This window comes from Sus scrofa, chromosome 11, assembly GCF_054392235.1.
Source record: "Sus scrofa isolate SSC_HxYL_T2T_F1_AM1 chromosome 11, Sscrofa_HxYL_maternal_Yorkshire_Landrace_v2.0, whole genome shotgun sequence".
Lineage (NCBI taxonomy): Eukaryota > Metazoa > Chordata > Mammalia > Artiodactyla > Suidae > Sus > Sus scrofa.
This window is the reverse complement of record NC_139393.1, coordinates 25,520,505-25,540,007: the sequence shown is the minus strand read 5'-3', so window position 1 is coordinate 25,540,007 and position 19,503 is coordinate 25,520,505. Positions and strand designations below refer to the sequence as shown.

Below are 19,503 nucleotides of genomic sequence, written 5' to 3'. Positions count from 1 at the left end.
ATGAGTTGACAAAAATGTACAAATTGTTATAGAATATGCTACTTAACATTTAATTACATTTATTATTACAAAGAATGCAAAAAGGCAACCACGCATTAACTCAGATTAAGGTAAATCCCTATACAGTACACAAACTGTCACATAACTACCACTACCAACAAATTAAGTTACATTTTATTCAAACATGGAACAGAATCTAATAGTTAAAACCTTCCAAATGAAACCAAATTCAAGGACATTTTTAAAGTAACAGGTCTTGACTTTATCACTTGCAATGATGCTACCTTCAAAGGATTTCCCGAAAGTTTACAGAAAAATAATTTCTATTTTCAAGATAATTTAAAAGTATATTTTATATAACACTCTTGTACAGACCTGTTTGGACATCGCTCACTTGATTTTTAGTGGACAGCTGGTTTTTTGGTTTTTGGTTTTGGTTTTTGTCTTTTCAGGGCCACAGCCATGGCATATGGAAATTCCCAGGCTAGGGGTCGAATCAGACCTGTAGCTGCCAGCCTGCACCACAGCCACAGCAGTGCAGGATCCTTAACTCACTGAGCCAGAGATGGAACCTGTGTCCTCATGGATACTAGTCTGATTCGTTTCTGCTGAGCCACAATGGGTTTGGTTCTACATGCCCAATATTCTCTCTTTTAATGACAGAATCCCTCCCCAGTGGAGACCCCACTCCATTCGGTTTGAGTGGAGTTTATACCACTCATCCAACCTTTACCCCTGCACCCAAACTCCCAGAAATGAGCACCCTGCATAATTCTACTCTCTGGCCACCATGGTTGTTTAAGAGAGGGGTTTATTGATTTCACAGGAAAAGATGTTGTCTTTTCTTCTTCTCCTGCTTTTTTTTTTTTTTTTTTTTTTTTTTTTTTTGTCTTTTTAGGGCGACACCCATGGCATATGGAAGTTCCCAGGCTATGGATCAAATCGGAGCTGTAGCCTCTGGCCTACACCACAGCCACAGCAACGCAGGATCCAAGCCATGTCTGTAACCTACACCACAGCTCACAGCAATGCCTGATCCTTAACCCATTGAGCGAGGCCAGGGATCGAACCCGGGTCCTCATCTATACTAGTCGTGTTTGTTACCACTGAGCCACCATGGGAACTCCTCTCTTCTTCTGACATTGTAAATTGTAAGGACAATTAGAAGTCTGGGGCTGTCAGTAAGGCTATCACTGCTACCATCTGAAGAAAGACTGCCAGACATAGTAGCCAATACAGTAAAAAGTAGATCCAACAAAGGGAGAGTGGGGGAACCATGAGGAAAGGCAGAGAGAGCCAAAGCCCTAAAGACATTTGAACATCCTGCATCTAGACTAGCCTGAAACCACTGTACTTCCCACCTGTGTCAGCCGATCAATGTTTATGCACATTTCTGTCACTCAAAACTTAAGGACTGCTGACTAATTCAACAATGTTTGTAAGGTAAAGGCAGGCAGAGCAAGTGTAACAATCCCTATTTTACAAAGATACATGCTCAAAGAAAAACATAGAACATTTTAACCCTGAGGATATTCTGCAAACAAACATCTTAATGAGAATACTAGTATTCATAAATTTTCATCAAGTTGCTAGCTTTTAGAGCAAAATTGAGCCAAAAGAACTCCCTGGTCTATTTTTATAGAGCATTTTTTTCCTTTTATTTACATTAATATTTCATAATAAATGATTCTGAAGCGGAATAGACAACATGCCAATCCCAAGGATGTCAGAGTCCAGGTACACCCTGTGGGCAGGGGATTGGCAGATTGGGCACCACTCCTAGAGTCTTTCTGCCAGAGGGCTAATCTACTGAAAGTAAAATGGGTTTCATAGACAGATAAAAACCTAACATTTGTTTTTTGTTTTTTGGTTTTTTTTTTGGGGGGGGGGAGGTCTTTTTGTCTTTTTAGGGCTACACCCGCAGCATATGGAGGTTCCCAGGCTAGGGGTCCAATCGGAGATGTAGCCACTGGCTTGAGCCACAGCCACAGCCATGCTGGATCCGAGCCATGTCTACCACCTACACCACAGCTCACGGAAACGCCGGGTCCTTAACCCACTGAGCGAGGCCAGGGATCAAATCTGTGTCCTCATGGTTCCTAGTCAGGTTTGCTAATTGCTGAGTCACGACAGGAACTCCACCTAACATTTGTTTTTAAACATGCAATTTGCACCACTATAAAACCGAAAACTGAAAAGTATGGTTATAGTAGCTATTGTTTCAACCTGAGAAGCAGTGTTGGGCCTGCAAACATCATACCAATGTCTACTCCAATAAAACTCTTGGTTTTCTGTGTTTTGTGTGGGCAACCAAAGTAAAAATAGGGGAAATAAATTATTTCCTAGTGAAGATTTGATTTATCAATCACTTGCTTTTGTCCATATAGCATTTCACCAATTATATCTTCTACAACTCTTGTTTTCCTTTGTGGCCATCAGCGCAGATTGAATATCAAAAAGTTTTTCTTCAGTGTTTAATCACTAGCAAATTTTGCAGTAAGTAGCCTTGCCAGAGTTTTCTTTCATCCTCAAAGTTTCTAATAAATGTTTAAAATGTTTATGTGACTCACAGTTTTTATTTAATTCTTGGCTAACCCATGAGAAACATGGGTGTCTTCCTCAGATATCGCAAGGCTGTTCCATTGTCAAGATGCCTTTCTCAGTTACATATTTCAGGCATGTCTGGTAGACCTTCTAAAATGTGTTTTTAATGCTTAATGGCTTCCAAATTGTAAACTACAAATTATTCTAATGAATATACACACTTGAGGACTCTCAACTCTGAAATGGACTTGAAGCCTTGATAGTTCAGGGTTTCTCAACAGCAAGCACTACTGACGTTTTGGGCCAGGTGATTTTTTGTTGTGAGGGGCTGTCCTGTGCATTGGAGAATATTTAGCAGCATCACTGGCCTCTGCCCACTAGATACCAGTAGCACCCCCTTCCAGCAGGTTATGACAATTAAAATACCTTCTGACATTGCTGAATGTCCCCTGGGGGAGGGGAATCAGCCCTGGTTAGAACCACTTTAGTGTCACCATTTTTATTTTTTTAATATAAAATGTAGACCCAACAGAAAACCAAATACATCAGCGATTTCCACATTAGACCGCATGTTCCTAACATAGGTTTTTCTAACAATTAGGCTACAGCTATTCTTGGATTTTACTTCTAAATTCTGTAATAGACAAGGGTCACAATGTCCTCAGGTCAAAACAGCCTCTTGCAGGTTCAAAGTAGTTAATAATTTCCTCAAAGTTCAATACCTACCAAATACAGAGCTAAGACCTGAGCACACCCAGTACAGTTTTTCCCTTTATACTCTATTTCTCAACTGAAGCAGGCACTCTGTATTTCCCTTCTCCAAAGTCATTTATTCTCCTATAGCCCAAGGATAAAATCTTAAAGTCACAAAAATACATACAGATGAATGTTTACTACACTATTTATATACTTAAAAATAGACACCTGAATGATTAAGAATGGGAAATTGGTAAAATATAGAACGTAATACCTATTTAAAATGACCATAAATAGCAATATTTATCACAATGATAATACATTAACAATAATGGCTAAGTGATAATGTAAAGCATACATGATACCATTTTTTTAAAACACGGACATAAACATATACCATATATCTTTCATAAAATATGCTAGTGTTAACACAAAAAAGTGACAATTATGAATTGGCAGGGGAAAATGACATTTTAAGGGACATGTCTGTATCTTTCACTACAATGAGCATACGTTTCTTGTACCAAAAGGATTTTTAAATATTTCTGTAAACAAACATACATAAAAGTCATAAATATAAAATAGTTCACCCTTTTTAACAATAATGGTGTTAAAGGACAGCACTACACATGTCATAGTCGATTTATACAGAGTTTTGTTCCCAGATTCATCATTTGATCTTGGTCTGTGGTATATCTGAACCTGTTCAACATCAGAGCCCTACATGCGGCCACAACACAACAATCATCTTTATTGGAAGCTCTTTACAGTAACTAACCTCTTTGTTACCCTCTTTGTTCCTAAAACCAAGAGACAATACAACTAATTGAAGTTGAACAACTTATAAATTATGGGCGCTTAGACTACCTAAGCAAAGGATAAAAAGCAGTGGATGTGGGGATTTTTTTTCTCTTTTTTAACAAATGATACTAGCTCCCCTCTGCTTCTCAGGCTTTATAAGCTCCTATTTTGAAAGCCAACAAGGCAACCTCCACTCTCTCCTCTTCCTTCTCTGTATGAAATGGAACAAAATAAGCCACTAAGAGTTGACAGGCACAAAAAGGAATATAAAGATAAATAAGACATACATACAGTCCAAGAGAGACAAGACTCAAACACAATTTATATCTATTGTTTATGTACCTTGCTGCTCTTCCCCCAAAATATTAGGAAGCAAGGTCAATGACATGCACAGAGGAGATGAGTTACTGGTCACATGTGTGAGTACGGCTGAGAGCATCTTTCCAGCTTAAACTGTAATTCATTACGGCATGCTGCTATTTGTGGTTTACATCTGTCTGTGTGTGACCTCTGGTGCAAAATGGGACGCTCCAACCTTGATGGCCAATGTTATGTCCCAGGGAAGCCCAGAGAAGCCCAGAGCCTGGATCCTGTTTACCTGGCTCACAGATGTTCTAACTAGAGTCCAAATCTCTGGTGAGTTTCCAGCTGCATTTATCCATAGTCCTCATACCTTTAATCTTATGAAACTTTACAGTGGCAAAGCCAGTAGGGTTAACATAATTTTCTCCTTGTGGTGTGAACCTACCAGAGTCAATGACAGAGTCGAAGAAGCTAATATGTTACTTGCAATATGTATTTGATGCTCACATTTGAAGCAAAACCTATAATTTGATTTGCTGAACATAACACAAATTTTGAGAACAGTTCCAATTTTTTTTAATCATCAGCATGTATTATTCATGTACAAGGAACACAAAAAATTTTTTTAAGTTCACATGGATTAACCCTGTCCCATCAGCCTATCTGGATAGCTCTGACAGCTCTAAACCTAAAAGGAACTGGTTTCATTTCTTTTAAAACCAAGGAAACAGAATAAATCTCACACAGCTGAAACTATATATACTAAGAATAATAAAGCAGCTAATTTTTGGAGAACAGACTTGTGGTTGCCATGGGGGAGAAGGAAGGAGTGGGATGGACTGGAAGTCTGGGGTTAGTAGATGCAAACTATTACATTTATGTATGTATGTATGTATGTATTTTTGGTCTTTTCTAGGGCCGAACCCGAGGCATACGGAGGTTCCCAGGCTAGGGGTTTAATCTGAGCTATAGCTGCCGGCCTACACCACAGTTCATGACAACGCTGGATCCTTAACCCACTGAGCGAGGCCAGAGATCGAACCTGCAACCTCATGGTTCCTAGATGGATTTGTTAACCACTGAGGCACAACGGGAACTCCCAAACTATTACATTTAGAATGGATAAGCAATGAGATCCTGCTGTACAAGACAAGGAACTATATCCAATCTCTTGTGATAGAACATAATGGGAGATGACAGAGAAAAAGAATGTATGAATATGTATGACTGGGTCACTGCTGTACAGCAGAGATTGCCACGTACACTGTAAATCAACTGTACTTAAAGAAAAACAATTTCTCAAAAAATAAAAAGCTAACTTTCATTGAATGTTAATACGTATGTGCCAGAGAGTGTATTAATTAGTTAAATCATCACAACCACCCTATCATTTTACAGATAAGAAAACTAGGACACCAAATTAAGTAACCTACCCTCAAGTCCCCTTATCCAGACAGTACAGAAATGGGCTCCAACCCAGACTGTTTAACTCCAAGCCCAAGGTTTGGATTACGCTACACTTCCACCCTTGACCTGTGCCTTTTAGAACAAAGGGGCAAAAACAAACAAAAACTCAAAGATAAAAAAAAAAAAAAAATGAATAAACAAACACCTTAGAAGCATAATAATTGATAAAGGGGCAAAATCTGAAGTCAGAACTCTATACAGGAAAGAAAAAAACAACAGATATTTGTTCAATGAATGAATGAAATGAAATGAAATGAATGGGACTTAAACTCTCTCATTTCCTGACAAGAAAAATTATTGGGAGTGTGAGGGACCAAGTGGAAGAATGAACCTAGCAATTTCACGGTGAAAACCTCCGTTATTCTAAGCGATAATGACATTGACAAAATCTTGCCTAGACTCATCTTGCCCTTCAAGCGGCACCAACAACATAACCCTTTCCCTTAACCGGCACAAGCGTTCCAATTCCAGCGCGCGCGCACGCACACACACCAGCTCAGGCAGAGCCAAGAAATACTGAGCTTTGAAATGAGAGCATACGACTCTAGTGCAGTCACTACTCGCTGTGTTCAGCAAGTCACTTTTCCATTCTGGGTTTCAAATACCTCAAATGTAGAGTGAGGGGTTTTAACTAAAGTTGTGGTTTTCAGCTCTAAGATGCGAACCAATGAGAAAAGAAAACTCCAAGTAAAACTTGGAAAGGCTCATGAATACATTTAAAACATAATGAGAGGTTCTTCCTCGAGAATGGACACTTCTAAGCCACCACAAGTGCTGGCTGGAACAAGGCACAGAGCGACTTTCAGGACCTTCGGATTCAGAGGGCAAGGTCAAGTCCAGCTTTCAACATCTTCTAAGGACTGCTGGATTAACCTCTGCGTGTACTACAATCTCAGTGAGAACTCCGAGGGTGAAAGCAGCAGTGGGGGAAAGAGAAAGCACTATTCCAGGGCATCAGAACCCTAAATCCAGTTCCCTCGGGTTACAGAAAGAGGCTCAGAGAGTGCAAGCGCCCGGCCCCACGTTACACAGCAGTTAGCGACGAGGTGGAGACTAGACTCTTAACCTCCAGGCTCCCGGCGCCTGGAGCCAGTGAAGCCGCAAGGAGGGGGGAGCGGGGGCCCCGCGGGGACTGCAAGGCGGCGGGGCGTCCGGGGTTACCTTTGTCGGCCCCCGCCCCTGCGTGCAGCAGCCTGACGTCCGAGCGCCGCGCGTCGCTGCCGGGTCCGCCCCAGAACACCTGCCGCAGGAGCAGCCGCACGCGCCGCGCGGCCGGGCTGCCGCGGCCGCCGGGCGCCCCAAGGAGCAGAAGCCGGGATTGCATGGGGCCTGGGACGTCGCTGAGCACTGCGAGGCGGGGGTGGGGTCCGGGGAGAGCGGCGTCCGGGACAGGCGGCGTGAGGCGGCGCGGACAGGGGGACAGGAAGCGGTACGGCGCCGCGTCCGCCGGAAACTCCTTCCCCCGGCGCGACCGGCTCCGCCGTCTCGGGCCCTCCCCGGGCCCACAAGGGCGAACGGAGTCGGCAGCCGTGCTCGGGGCCGGGCTGGGAGCCGGCCGGGCGGAGCAATGAGTTTAGCACCGGGTCGGGCCGGCCCCTCCGGTCGTTCCTGCAACCCATTGGCGGGCGCTTGGCTCCGGGGCGCGCCTCGCCCTCACCTGTGACCTGTCACCTGAATTCCCCGGGCGGCCTCTAGCCCTTCCTTTGCAGTCCTGTCATTTGATGGTGTGATTGTTGGCTAACAGCCCTGTCTTAGTACACTGCGCTTTCCCCATACGCTGCTTCAACGCTTTTCAGAACTTGAGTACGTATTCTGGAGGTTATGGAAACTTGACCTAGGCCGTACCGGTGTTTCCACTCAGTACCTGAAAACTTGACCTTTGTTTATTTTTTTCTACGTGTTTTATTACCACCCCTTAAGTTCTAGGTGGACAGCCCACATCTCAGTGATATAGAGAAACTGCCAAAATGTCAAAAAGGACCTACATCAACCACGTGGTCAGTCCTTCTGCGGTGCAAGACTTATATAAACATAATTTATGTCTTTAGGAAGAGAAAAAAGTAGGTTACCGGCTAAGGCTGCGTCCCTGCCATCCTTACCCAAAGCGGAAATGGTCCTATCACAAAGCAAACGAAGCCTAAATTTGATTCTACTGCATCGCCAAAATATCAGGAGTGAATTGACCAAGGCAGAATGTTTAAATCAAGTGAACTACAAAACAAACCTCAAGCAAAAAGAATGCAGAAGGCTTCACGTTCAGGTCGAGGCCTTGCTAATTCCAGAGCTGTTCCTATCTTTAAATCTATATGGAGCGCCTACCATGTGCATAACCCTGTCATGGAGGCTGAGAAGAAAGTGGGAGGAGACTTGAAAACAACACCACAACTGGGTAAGGCTTTGTGCATCTGGGGGGAGTTTGGACTAAGAGCTCGGTTAACCTGTCCTAAGGCTGAAACAGGCTTCTAACCTAGTTGAGATAGTGAAAGTCAAGGTAACTACAGTTTGTATAGTGCAGGTCAACGTGGGTTCACATATTTCAGTCTTCACCACACCCCTCAGAGGCTGCTGGGGGAAATGACAAATAGAGAATGTCACCGCTGGTAATATACTTCTCCCACTTTGAGTCCGGGCTCCCTGTCAGGCATTGTGCTAAATTCTTGATCTCATTTCGCAGAGCGATGCTTTGATGGAGGTATTATGGCTTTCCCCCATTTTACAGATGACGAAACTGAGGCTGGAAGAGTGAAGGGCTGGGACCTCTCCATTAATCTCACTGAAGTCTAGAACACGCATCAAACAGTGGACAAATACTCTAAGGTAATTTAGCAAAATAATTGGTATAAGCACTAGGAGCTCTTGGTGTTAGGACACTGGGAAGCTGAATATAGGTCAGAGTGTTCAGTCACTCAGCAACATTTCCTGAGCTATTGACATTGCATAAACGTGTCACGCCAGATACTGTGTCACAGTAGCCTCACATCAAGTAGAGAAGACAAACATACACGTAAAGAATTACAACACGGTGAAACATGTTTAGTTTATTTACACTCAGAGTACTCTGGGCAGAGTACCTCACCTGGGAGAGGTCAGGGAGGGTTCAACACAGAAGATAATGTTTGAAGTGCCTCTTGAAGGACATGGAAGCATTTTTCTGGCTCCGAAAAGGGCAAGGCCTATCTGGCAGAGGCAAGAACGGGGACAAAGGTATAGAAAGCTGAAAATGTGTGGCAAGACGGTGAATCAGAAAGTGAGTGAATGCGTCCAGGGTCAAGTGCATAAAGGAGTTTGTAGAGATAAGACCCGAAAGAAACCGGGGCTGTAGGCGGGGGGCGGGGGGGGGGGGTTGCACACAGACCTCCAAGAAGCGGGAAAATGTTGGAGATTTTTTAGAGGGATCGTTCTGCAATGGGAAGGAGAATATTGAGCCAGAGAAAAGGTGGCATCTGAATGTCACTTTGAATGCTGGTTTAGATTTGCATAAACAAAGAAGAGTGAGAGAAAGCATGAGTCGAACTTTAGAGTCCAGAGAAGCATGATTCATTTAGGGAGACAGTGAGACCAGCTAGGTAAGAGAGGCATAGTCTTTGGAGAGTGGGAGAAGGTATTGTCAGCAGAAAGAGGAAAAGATATATAGAGTCAAGAAGCTTGAAGGGCTGGAGAATTTCAAATGAAGAAATTGGACTTCATTCTGTAGATAAATTGGATCCCTACTAGAAGACCCAAGGGCTCATATTTGATCAATTTGCTCATATTTTAAGCAGGACACGAGCTATGAAGTGAGTAAGATGGAAAGCATCAAGTTCTAGCTATGGGGCAGTTTAAAAAAAAAAAAAAAAAAAAAAAATTCCCTGCTTGAAACAATAGACCCCTGTTGGTGGCATTGAGGCTGAATGCGAAAGAACAGACCTGAGCAATGTTTAATAGATGAACCAGAGGCGTTGGTTTTAAGAAATGTCCATCATAGGAGTTCCCGTCGTGGCGCAGTGGTTAACGAATCCGACTAGGAACCATGAGGTTGCGGGTTCGGTCCCTGCCCTTGCTCAGTGGGTTAACGATCCGGCGTTGCCATGAGCTGTGGTGTAGGTTGCAAACGCGGCTCGGATCCCGCGTTGCTGTGGCTCTGGCGTAGGCCGGTGGCTGCAGCTCTGATTCCCAGCTCCCCTAGCCTGGGAACCTCCATATGCCGAGGGAGCGGCCCAAGAAATAGCAACAACAACAACAACAACAAAAAGACAAAAAAAAAAAAAAAAAAAAGAAATGTTGCTACTGTATAGCACAGGGAATTGTATTCAATATCCTGTGATAAACCATAATGGAAAAAAATATTTAAAAAAAAAAAGAAATGTCCATTATAATCTCTAGGTAATGTCTCTCAAATTCTCAGCAAAATAACTAGTACCTTCAATAAATCACACTGCCAAAAACATATGGAATTTACTGTTAAGCTTTTTCCAGAGTCTGGAAGGACTATTTCTTGCCTGCCACATTACTGTAATGGATGGAAAGTGTAATTAATAATTCATCCAGGGAGTTCCTGTCGTGGTGCTCAGTGGTTAACGAACCCGACTAGGATCCACGAGGATGTGGGTTCGATCCCTGGCCTCGCTTAGTGGGTTAAGACTCTGGCATTCCTGTGAGCTGTGGTGTAGATCGAAGACTCGGCTCAGATCCGGCATTGCTGTGGCTGTGGTGTAGGCCAGCAGCTGTAGCTCCGATTCGACCCCTAGTCTGGGAACTTCCATGTGCCGTAGGTGCAGCCCTAAAATAGAAAAAAAAAAATTCATCCATACTATGTCCAATTAGAAAAAGGTATGTGTGAGAGTTCCCTGGTGGCTCAGCAGGCTAAGGATCTGGCTTTAGCATGGGTGTTGCTGTAAGGCAATTTGATCTATGGCCCAGGAACTTCTTTATGCCATGGGCATGGTCAAGCAAAGAAAAAAGAAAAAAAGAAAAGAAACAGGTAAGTTCTTTATCCTTACTGTCCACTCTACTGAGAAATCAAAGGTCTCTACCAGTTGTTCCCAGACTTCAGTGTGCCTCCTGATCATCCCAACAACTTGTTAAAATGTCAACTCTCAGCCTTCATTCCCCACCCCTACCCTGAGGTTCTAACTCAGTAGATCTGAAAGGGTCCAAGCAGATGCATTTTTTGCCATAACTATTTTTGGAGATCACCTACATGCCACATGTTTTAGCACTGGTTATAACACTGAACAACAGTTCCTCCTGTTACTATTTTGCTGCTAAGGCTGTCCCTTCAACACTTTGTAATTTGTAACTGCTCTCTCTTCAACTGCAAGACATCTATATATGTATATTTACATATATATATACATATATATACATATACACACACACATATATATATACACACACACATATGTATATATATATATAACAAGATAGAATAAAATAAAATAAAAACTGAGCAGGGACTTGGAGAAAAGAGGAAAGAAGAACACAGATGATGGCCCCTTCACATCATAAAATGTTTTTAGACTAGGACACTAGCAGGAAAAGAGGGACAGGAGAGAGAGAGTAAAGTAAGAAAGATACACCAGGAGTTCCCGTTGCAGCTCAGAAGAAATAAATCTGACTAGCATCCAAGAGGACGCAGGTTCGATCTCTGGCCTTGCTCAGTGGGTTAAGGATCAGGTGTTGCTGTGAGCCGTGGTGTAAGTCACAGACACGGCTTAGATCTGGCATTACTGTGGCTCTGGCGTAGGCCAGCAGCTACAGCTCCAATTTGACCCCTAGCCTGGGAACCTTCATATGGCATGAGTGCGGCCCTAAAAAGACAAAAAAAAAAAAAAAAGAGTAGCTCTCTCATTTTTTGCAACATAGGCAGGCAGGCTGTGGCATAGGCTGGCAGCTACTGCTCCGATTTGACCTCTAGCCCGGGAACCTTCATATGCCACAGATGCGGCCCTAAAAAGACCAAAAAAAAAGAAAAAGGAGGAAAGAAAAAAGAAAGATACACCAACAGAAACTCTCCCATTTCAAAACACCTAATCATGCTGGATAATTTTTTTTTAATTTCATTTAAAATGAATTTGTAAGCTTAGGTGAAAGTAGGGGAAATTCTGTTAAACCAGGAATGAAGCTGGAAGAAGAGTCTGGGAAGGTAGGGACTCATTGAAGGTACTAGATGCCCTGGGGATATCTATTATCCCTGGTACCCATGGCTATAGGGGCACCAAGAGGGCAGGGAATACATTGAAGAAACCAGCCAGGACCGACAAAGGGCTATGCAGTTAGCTAAATGGTGGGCTATTTTAAAAAAAAAAAAAAAAAAAAAACTTGCACAAGGGAGACAGCAAGAAATCACATTTGTCTTCTTGATTCTAGGTAGAATTATTTTGTCCCTAGAATCCCTAGAATTGTGGCTTCTCCTTGAAACTCAAATGAGTTTAAGGCAGAATACAGTATTTGCTTGTTATGAAGAAAAATATAAGCCAATGATTTTAATTTAAAATGGACTCAATAAATAGGATACTTGAACAGCACAATTAACAAGCTCTATTTGATGAACATACCAAAAAAATCAAGAAAGCATCAATCGAAGAGTGTACATTATTTAAAAGAACAAGTACAGCATTAGAAATGGATTATATTAAAAGCCACAAAGCAATTGTCAACAAAAATCAAAGAATTGAGGAACAGAATTTCTTATCTTCATGCAATTAAATGAGAAATCCATTTTAGGGCAATATTAAAAATAGATGTACTTCCATATATTCATGAATCAAAAAAAATTAGAAAATACCTGGAACTAAACAGTAATGAAAATACCTTCTATTAAATCCTATGATATGGAGCTAAAGCCACACTATGCTTAGAGCCTTAAATTAATAGACTAAGTTTTCAACTTAAGAAGTTTAAAAAAAATAATAGGTAAAATCTAAAGAAAGTTGAAAGAAGGAATAATTTTTTGTCACAAACCAAAAATTAATGAAGTGAAAAACAAAGATAAAAAGAATCAACTAACTTTCATTAGAAGAAAAAAAAATGAACTCAATAGAAAGGTTAGAAGATCAAGTTGGATAAATCCCCCAGAAAGGGAGAAAAAAGACTAAGAAAAGATACCACAATTAGAAGATCAGTCCAGGAGACTCAACATACAAGTTTCAGAGTTCAGGAATTCCTGAAAGAGAAGACAGAATGATCAAGGAAGGAAGTCATCAAATCATTAAAATTTAGGAAAATTTCTCAGAAGTAAAGCAAGAATCAGGCTCAACTGATTGTGAAATATTAGTAACTTGAGGATGAAGAAATGAGTTTACTAGCTACCAAAGAGAAAATCAGGCTTATATAAAGAATTAAGAATCAGAATAACATTGGAGGAGTTCACTTCATGGCACAGAGGAAACGAATCCCACTAGGAACCATGAGGTTGCAGGTTCAATCCCTGGCCTCACTCAGTGGGTTGAGGATCCAGCCTTGCCATGAGCTGTGTAGATCGCAGACATGGATCTGATGTGGCTGTGCCTGTGGCTGTGGTTGTGGCCAGCCAGCAGGCGTAGCTCCAATTGGGCCCCTGGACTGGGAACCTCCATATGCCTCAGGTGCAGCCCTAAAAAGCAAAAAAATAAAATAAAATAACATTGGACTTCCACAGTCATACCTAAAAGAGAAAAAAGGGAGGCGATATAACCCCAAGTGCCTGCTGACAGGACATAAGAAGATGCTAAGGAGATAACTTTTATTAATTTTAATTTTGCACTGTTAAACAATATTTAAATTTACTAACTATTGAATTACAAATGGTCCTTTTGCTGTATACTTCTATTTATGGGTACATTATAGCAAGAAGTAAATTTGATGTACATTACATTTCCCCCTGGGAGAAATTTGCCCTTGCTATAGCAGTAGTAGAAGCCAGAAAACGATAAAGTAATGCCTTCAAAATTCTGAAAGAAAGTGATTTCCAAGAATCACATACCCATCCAAACTATCCATAAGAGTTAAAGCAGGGAGTTCCCATCATGGCTCAGTGGTTAGAGAGACCCGACTCAGGTTCAATCCCTGGCCTCGCTCAGTAGGTTAAGGATCCAGCATTGCCATGAGCTGTGGTGTAGGTCGCAGATGCAGCTTGGATTCCGAGTTGCTGTGGCTGTGGGGTAGGCTGGCAGCTGTAGCTCTGATTCGAACCCTAGCCTAGGAACCTCCATATGCTGCGGATGCAGCCCTACAAAGACCAAAAAAAAAAAAAAAGTTCTTTATATATGTTACTCATTACCTAATTCTCTTTCATGACTTTTTTGAAATATTGTTCTAAATGATTTTAAGAACTCTTTCCATATTAAGAATATTAGCACTTTGTCAGTAGGTTGTCCACACACTTACATTGCTTTTTTTCCCCTCCTCTCCACTTTTGCAGCTCAAATTCTCAAATACTTGTGAGCAAATAAGTTGAAATATGAAGTAGGCAGACTGGGGGCTTTGGAACTAGGCACATCTGAGCTCAAATCACACTTTGTTGCTCCTAGTTATGTGTCATTGGGCAAGTTGGCCAGCCTTTCTGGCCCTCAATATCTTCATCATAAAATAGAAATAAGAATACTTAATAAGGTATTGTGAGGATTCAATAATATATGTAAAGTGCCTAGCAGATCACACTGGAGGTATTCAGGAAATGTTAACAATTTGAGTAACCAATCTTCAGAAGTTGAGCAACGTGACGCGTTGCTGTGGCTCTGGCATAGGCCGGTGGCTACAGCTCCGATTGGACCCCTAGCCTGGGAACCTCCCTATGCCTCGGGAGCGGCCCAAGAAATGGCAAAAAGACCAAAAAAAAAAAAAAAAAAAACGGAGTTCCCGTCGTGGCGCAGTGGTTAACGAATCCGACTAGGAACCATGAGGTTGCGGGTTCGGACAAAAAAAAAAAAAAAAAAAGTTGAGCAACATGATAACTGAAAGGATTTTAAGTGGGTGTTAAATGTAATTCAGCGTTTGCAGGAAAGTCTAGAAAGCTTTTTTTTTTTTTTTTTTTTTTTTCGTCTTTTTGCTATTTCTTGGGCCGCTCCCGCGGCATATGGAGGTTCCCAAGCTAGGGGTCGAATCAGAGCTGCAGCCCCCGGCCTACACCAGAGCCACAGCAACGCGGGATCCGAGCCGCGTCTGCAACCTACACCACAGCTCACGGCAACGCCAGATCGTTAACCCAAGGAGCAAGGGCAGGGACCGAACCCGCAACCTCATGGTTCCTAGTCGGATTCGTTAACCACTGCACCACCATGGGAACTCCTAGAAATCTTGATCACTAAGTAGGTTTGGTTACACTTTAAAACTTACAAAAAGGCACGACATCCTTCTATCCCTTTTCTTCCAAAACAGCAATATCTAGGTTTCTCTCTCGCTCCTAGAGAGCCTCACAGAGCTCCTCTTCCACTTCCTCTAGTGGAAGTGACCCCCTTTCCATCACTATCAGCATCTCCCAGACCTGGCGGGGCTGTCAATTACCTAACCCCACCTCGCCAGGCAGGAAGGTTGAACATATGACTCAGACTCACAGAGCTTGATTTGGCACCAGAGAACATTAACAGAATTGGCTTTGGGGAGTTCCTACTGTCTCTCAGCAGGTTGAGAACCAAGTAGTATCCATGAGGACTCAGGTTCAATCCCTGGCCTGGGTCAGTGGGTTAAGGATCTGTTGTTGCTGCAAGCTGCACCATAGGTCGAAGATGTGGCTCAGATCTGGCTGTGGCTATAGCACAGATCTTGCTGTGGCTGTAGTGTAGGCTGGCAGCTGTAGCTCCAATTCGACCCCTAGCCTGGGAACTTCCATATGCCACAGGTGTGGCCTGAAAAAGAAAAAGGAAAAAAAAAAAAAAAAAAAAAACAATTGGCTTTGGGTCTTTGGGTGCAGGGATCTTCCCTATTAAAGTTACAGGCGGAGTTCCCGTCGTGGTGCAGTGGTTGACGAATCTGACTAGGAACCATGAGGTTGCGGGTTCGATCCCTGGCCTTGCTCAGTGGGTTAAGGATCCGGCGTTGCTGTGAGCTGTGGTGTAGGTTGCAGACGAGGCTCGGATCCCGCGTTGCTGTGGCTCTGTTGTAGGCTGGCGGCTGCAGCTCCGATTCGACCCCTAACCTGGGAACCTCCATATGCTGCGGGAGCAGCCCTAGAAAAGGCAAAAAGACCAAAAAAAAAAAAAAAAAAAAAAAAAGCTACGGGTGCTCACAGGCTCACAGTCCCAATATAAGTTAAGCACTGTCAGGGCCACCTTGGCAGTTAATCAGGGGCAGCGTGTCTGAGCCAGAGAAAAGCAAAATAGAAGATTAAGACAAAAGAAATAAAGTGTCCTGGAAATATTCTTTGAACCCTGAATCAGCCAAGTTTGAACCTCTTTTACTTTGTATATCAGTGAGTAATTAAATAATTATGTAATGTAAGTTTGACTTAGCTTTCTGTCTCTCATAATGTCAAGAGTTCTGACTGATGCCAGCTCGCAAACCCCTGACTCTTGCCAGAAATGCTTAACTGTGAGATAGGACGTCCTTGGTATTCACCACTTTATAGTGCCTTTGTATTTGGAAATATGGCAGGCAGTAGATTATAACAAGTTACATGAAGCTCCTAACTTATTAATAAAGAAAAAAAATCCTTGGTGGAAGCGAGAGAACCATAGATGGGTAATTCCCATGATCCCCAAAGGTTCTAAATCTTTGAAACATCCTTCCAGCACAACTGTCCACTCAATGTAAGGCCTTGCCAAGTATGGAAAGCTGAGTCCTTGTAGCACCATAATTTCCACCACAATCAAGGCCTATTGGGGAAAAAACGTAATCAGACTATGTACTTATATCTAAAGAGGTATTGATGTCAGGCCCTTTTGGTCCTTGACTTCACTCTTGCATCATCAAAGCCCAGCAAGAGAGAGCAGGGTGAGCCTGGTATCCATGCTCCACACACTTCCCAGCATTCTAAAAACCCATTCTCGGAGTTCCCGTCGTGGCGCAGTGGTTAACGAATCCGACTAGGAACCATGAGGTTGCGGGTTCGGTCCCTGCCCTTGCTCAGTGGGTTAACGATCCGGCGTTGCCGTGAGCTGTGGTGTAGGTTGCAGACACGGCTCGGATCCCGCGTTGCTGTGGCTCTGGCGTAGGCCGGTGGCTACAGCTCCGATTCAACCCCTAGCCTGGGAACCTCCATATGCCACGGGAGCGGCCCAAGAAATAGCAACAACAACAACAACAACAATAACAACAACAAAAAGACAAATAAAAACCCATTCTCCCAGAGCCACTCTGGCTCTGATTTAATACCTATTGCATCAATTGTTCTAATACCAAGTTTGGTCTAAGGACCACAATTGCAAATCCATTTCATCATATATGGGCTTATCAAGAAGCTAAATTATAGAACAGTTTTCTCTATTTCAAAGAATTATAAGATTTCTTTAAAATGGTCAACCTATGGTGTACATAATTATCAACAAATGCACAAATTTTAAAGAAATATTCTATTTACTTAAGGGATTTTTTCTTTTGTATAAGCGTACGTTCTCAAAATATTTCTTAAAATCTCTGTAAACCAACTATAATGGAAAAAATAAAAATCACTAGAAATTTAAAAAGAGAAAGCTTTCAAACACTGAGAAAATTGTGCAACCGAATTAAAATTGTTCGCTTTTGCAAAAAAAAATATAATTATTACAGATTATTAATTAGCCTCTTCTTTTATCACCAGAACATCACATTTTCTACCTCATTACTTTGTAAGCTTATGGAAGTTCCCTTCATTCAGCATCATTGAAGGGATGCAGCTGCATCTAAGTACCACTTTCTCAAATAGTTCAGGGATTATGCTTTGACTCTTGTTGTTCCCTCTTCCTGTAATGCTCTTCCCCCAGTAGTTCCATAACTGGTCCTTTCTCATTTTCAGTTCTCCGCTTAAAATTCTACTTCTCAGGGAAGCCGCCCTATTCACCTTATCAAAGTAGGTCTCCTTCCCTATTTTCTATCTCGTTACGCTTATCATAACCTATAAGCACCATTTGCCTTTTATTGTCTCTCTCCTTCACTGGACCTTAAGCTTCGGGAGGACTGTCTGGGGAGCATTTTCTCCCAAGTTCCTAGCACACGGCCTGGCAGAATAAGTGCTCATCAAGTATTTCTTGCATAAATGAGAATGCCCTTTTTTCTACATTCTTAACCAGTCTCAAAAAATCAGCAAAGTCTGGTGATGACTGCCATTGCTCCCACCAACACCGGAGTTCATATCACAAACAATGGATAATGAGGCTGGTAAATAACGCAAGGACAGTTACACTGTCATGTTTGGTTATTGTCATCATCGCTAGCTTCGGTATGGCTATTAAGGCAGTTAGTTGGTTTTGTTTTTAACTTAAAAAATGTGTTAATCATGGCAAAACGCATATAATGTAAAATTGACCATCTTAACCATTTTAAGCCTACAGTTTAGTGGCATCGAGTACATTCATGTTGCTGCCTGCCAACAGAACTCCTTCCATCTTGCAGTACTGAAACTCGATACCCATTAAACAATAACTCTCCATTTGCCCTGTTCCTAACCCCTGACAACCACCATTCTGCTTTCTGCATCTATGAATTTGACTACTGTTGATACCTCATATGTACGAGTCAGGGTTCTCCAGAGCAACAGAATTAAAAGGATATATTGATATATAAATATAGACATAAAGATAAAGATACAAAGAGATTTCTTTCTTTTTTTTCTTTTTTTTTTTGCTTTTTAGGGACACACCTTTGGCACATGGAGGTTTCCAGGTTAGGAGTCAAATTGGAGCTGTAGCCACTGGCCTACGCCACAGCCATAGAAACACAGGATGTGAGCTGCGTCTGTGATCTACACCACAGATCACAGCAAGACCAGATCCTTAACCCACTGAGTGAGGCCAGGGATCAAACCCGCCACCCCATGGTTCCTAGTGGGATTCGTTTCCGCTGCACCACAACAGGAACTCCCAAAGAGATTTCTCATAAGGAATTGTCTCACACAATTATGGGGGCCGAGAAGTCTGAAGATCTTCAGTGGGCAAGCTGGAGAGCTGATGGGGTAGGTCGTCTGAAAGCTGGCAGGCTTGCAACCCAGGAAAAGCTGATGTTTCTTGCAGTTGGGCTCTGGAGGCAGGAAAAGACTGAAGTCCCAGCTCACCGAGTCAAGCGGAAGGAAGTGTCTCTTAATCCCAGGAGGTTCAGCCTTTTTGTTCTATTGGAACCTTCAACTGAATGGAGGAAGGCCACCCATATTAGGGAGGACAGTCTGCTCTATTCAATCTGCCAGCTTGTATGTTAATCTCCTCCCCAAACACCCTCACAGACACACCCAGAATATTTGAACAAATACCTGGACATCTCAGGCCACAGTCAGGTTGACACCTGCAATGAACAATCACATCTATCAACTTAAAACACACATTAACACACACACACTGTGAGTTGAGTTTATTCAGTGTCTTCCTGAGAGTGATAACCTGAGAGACAGCATCTCAGAGAGCTCTGAGATACTGCTCTCAAGAAATAAAGGAGGAGCCAGGGTATGGATACATTTTTTCATTGGGAAAAAAACATATAGTCCAACATCAAAAGATTACTGCTAATCTGGAGTTCCTGTTGAGGCTCAGTGGTTAATGAACCCGACTAGTATCCATGAAGACACAGGTTCAATCCCTGGCTTCGCTCAGTGGGTTAAGGATCTGGCGTTGC

The 19,503-nt window shown here is 42.5% G+C and overlaps 2 protein-coding genes across 3 annotated transcripts in view; one reads left to right on the top strand and one right to left on the bottom strand.

Moving 5' to 3' along the window:
- VWA8 (von Willebrand factor A domain containing 8) overlaps positions 1–7,239 on the bottom strand; it is a 545,205-nt gene extending 537,966 nt beyond the window's left edge. For both annotated transcript variants that reach the window (XR_014819568.1, XM_021065625.2), the window contains exon 1: positions 6,973–7,239. Coding sequence is in view for 1 of the 2 variants with exons in the window: in XM_021065625.2 (XP_020921284.2) it covers positions 6,973–7,135 (163 nt within the window). In the remaining variant the exon portion in view is untranslated. The remainder of the gene's footprint in view (positions 1–6,972) is intronic.
- Positions 7,035–19,503, top strand: part of DGKH (diacylglycerol kinase eta) — a 287,539-nt gene continuing 275,070 nt past the window's right edge. Inside the window, exons 1-3 of the mRNA XM_084981862.1 lie at positions 7,035–7,614; positions 7,732–8,200; positions 8,531–8,628. The gene's annotated coding sequence lies outside the window, so the exon portion shown is untranslated. The remainder of the gene's footprint in view (positions 7,615–7,731; positions 8,201–8,530; positions 8,629–19,503) is intronic.